The sequence below is a fragment of the Eimeria acervulina genome, genomic scaffold, assembly GCF_000499425.1.
Source record: "Eimeria acervulina Houghton genomic scaffold, Eah_scaff2781, whole genome shotgun sequence".
Lineage (NCBI taxonomy): Eukaryota > Apicomplexa > Conoidasida > Eucoccidiorida > Eimeriidae > Eimeria > Eimeria acervulina.
In genome coordinates, this window is record NW_013548019.1 from 1 (window position 1) to 2,421 (window position 2,421).

General features: G+C 53.4%; 1 protein-coding gene across 1 annotated transcript; it reads left to right on the forward strand.

The window, feature by feature from the left end:
* Positions 1–295: 295 nt before the first annotated feature.
* On the forward strand, positions 296–1,226 carry EAH_00067530 (hypothetical protein; the record flags this gene model as incomplete). The annotated part of the gene is made up of 2 exons (XM_013392519.1): positions 296–443; positions 913–1,226. The coding sequence occupies 2 exons, from the start codon at positions 296–298 to the stop codon at positions 1,224–1,226; spliced, it is 462 nt and encodes a 153-aa protein (XP_013247973.1).
* Between the last annotated feature and the right edge of the window lie 1,195 nt (positions 1,227–2,421).

The following is a 2,421-nucleotide window of genomic DNA, read 5'->3' on the forward strand; positions in this document are numbered from 1 at the left end:
GGTAATCATCTATGGCGGCAGCTCGCTGTGCACCACCTCAGTACAACGTGAGGTACATCGCGTGCAAATTCTCACATAGAGGCATTACCACTGTTGCAGATCTGTCTTGTAGGAGTCACAACGGTGCGCAGTGCAAGTACGTCATCCCCCTGCGCAACCAGAAGACCTCACAGCGTAAACCCAAAAATGCTTCCCACCGTAATTAAGAGGTAGAGTGCTGCTGGAGCATGAAAACAGTACAAAAATGAAATGCGTCTAGCCGCACATCACTTGTGTCCGCTTGGAGTCTGCGATGATGCGCAGACGGCCAGCACGTGATGCACCCGAGACGCTCCGCGGCAATATGCAAATCAAAGTGGTTGCTCGCGCAAGAGAGGCGCCTCTCTGCTTTCAAAACCACTCACCAAACCGCGAAATCATGGGAGCGGAGAGTCATCCGTGTGGTGAGGCACAGGAACAAAATTATCGGGGGTGGGATATACTTGCAGCGTCCCCTTTCTGCACTTCAACAAGCTTCTGGCTGGTGTGATCATCTACACAACGTGCCGCAAATCATGGGAGCGGAGAGTCATCCGTGTGGTGAGGCACAGGAACAAAATTATCGGGGGTGGGATATACTTGCAGCCTCCCCTTTCTGCACTTCAACAAGCTTCTGGCTGGTGTGATCATCTACACAACGTGCCGCATCCGTACTCTCTGCCCCACGTCACGACAGGGGCCAAAGTGCGAGTGATGGCCTTGGTGCTGCGCAGCGAAGCTGCTGTCAACAAGCGTGTGCAGAGAGAAGGCAACGGCCTCCGTCGCCCAAACTACTTACTCACCAAAGCGCGAAATCATGGGACCAGAGAGTCATCCGTGTGGTTAGGCACGGGAACAAAGTGCTGGGGAGTGTGATCTACTTGGAATGTCCAGTTTCTGCACTTCAACAAGCTTCTGGCTGGTGTGGTCATCCCCACAGCGTGCCGTATTCGCACTCGCTGACCCACGTCATGGCAGGGGCCACAGTGCGACGGCCTTGGCGCTGCGCAGCGAAGCTGCTGTCAACAAGCGTGTGCAGAGAGAAGGCAAAGGCCCTCTCCGCCCTTGAAGTCTTGCCTGATCCGACAGAGCATCGGCGCGAACCACCAACAAGCAGTCACGTCAGTAGAACAGTTCGGGAGGCAAGCATAAGGAGTATCGGCTATTTGCCTGTAGACAGCCTGGACCAGTGCAAAATAGACCGTTGAAAGCTGGTCATTGCAAGAACAGCACACAGGATACATGTACATATTGCGTTCGGGGAAGTCCCGCTGTGTGCAGTAGGTTGGTGGGAAGCTGCATCACAGCAGAAACCCTGTGAATGTGCTGGTATTTCTCCCGTCCGCCAGCACACATAACGCCAAGGGCAACAGATCGTCTCAGCGTCGCCCGTGTTGTTCCGCGTCAGCATACCAGCCGCCCAGCTAATAGAAATTTGCTTGCCATTGCCCTTGACGCACGTCCTGCCAAAAACGATCCTTCCAAATGTTGCGAGCTGAGGAGGTCTGGTTTTCATGCATCAACAGGGTCGGCAGAACTGTGGGGCATGCACATGAGCCACTCTCCAGGCTGTGTCTCTACTCGCAGACTGCAAGCGTACCGCACCACACTCGTGAAACTGCGAGATCTTTGCCAGGGAAAAATTTGCGACAGCGCATCATCTCATCAACCCAAAAATGGCCACAGCACTGCTAGCCTCACAGTGGGGAAAGCACAGGCAACTTCTGTGCCTGCACATGGGTATACAGCACCCTTGCGCATCGACGGAAAGGGAAAACGAATACTGGCGCTCCGTCGCACGCATCACTCGGCTCGACCTCAATAGTGTGCTGCTCATTAGCGTACCAGGCATCTAGGCAATTTGTTTTTCTTCGCCCACGGTCAAAGCAACGTGACAGAACCTATTTGCTTTGTAGTGTGCTCAAGAGCAGCAGGGCAGTGCTGCAACTGCTTCACGAGCCACAGAAGGCACAAGCGTGCTAATGCTGAGCCTAATATATAAAATAAGCTGTATCGACGCATCGCATCAAGAAGTCTTAGCGGCACTAAAACTGCACATTGTACGACTGGGTGGAAATGAGAGGAGCGCAGAACACTCTGTGCCACAGCGTGCCTCACAAAGGTATGCAGCCAACGTGCGTGCAACCGGCGCTTCAACAACGGACTGTTTGTATAGAGCGCAATAACTGTCAAAGCTTCTTCGCCTCCTCGCATACCTTCACAAGCCTTACACAACCAGCAAGCTCGGAGTCGTCACGCAGCCCTCCTATGTACCTGCAGCGCGGTTTCTTTTACACGATGCGATCACCACATTCAACCTTTCCTTTCCGAGATCTTTCCGACAGCCAAGCACAAAGAAGACAAAAGTTTACCTGGCACGCCGGCACGCCATTCAACTGTTTA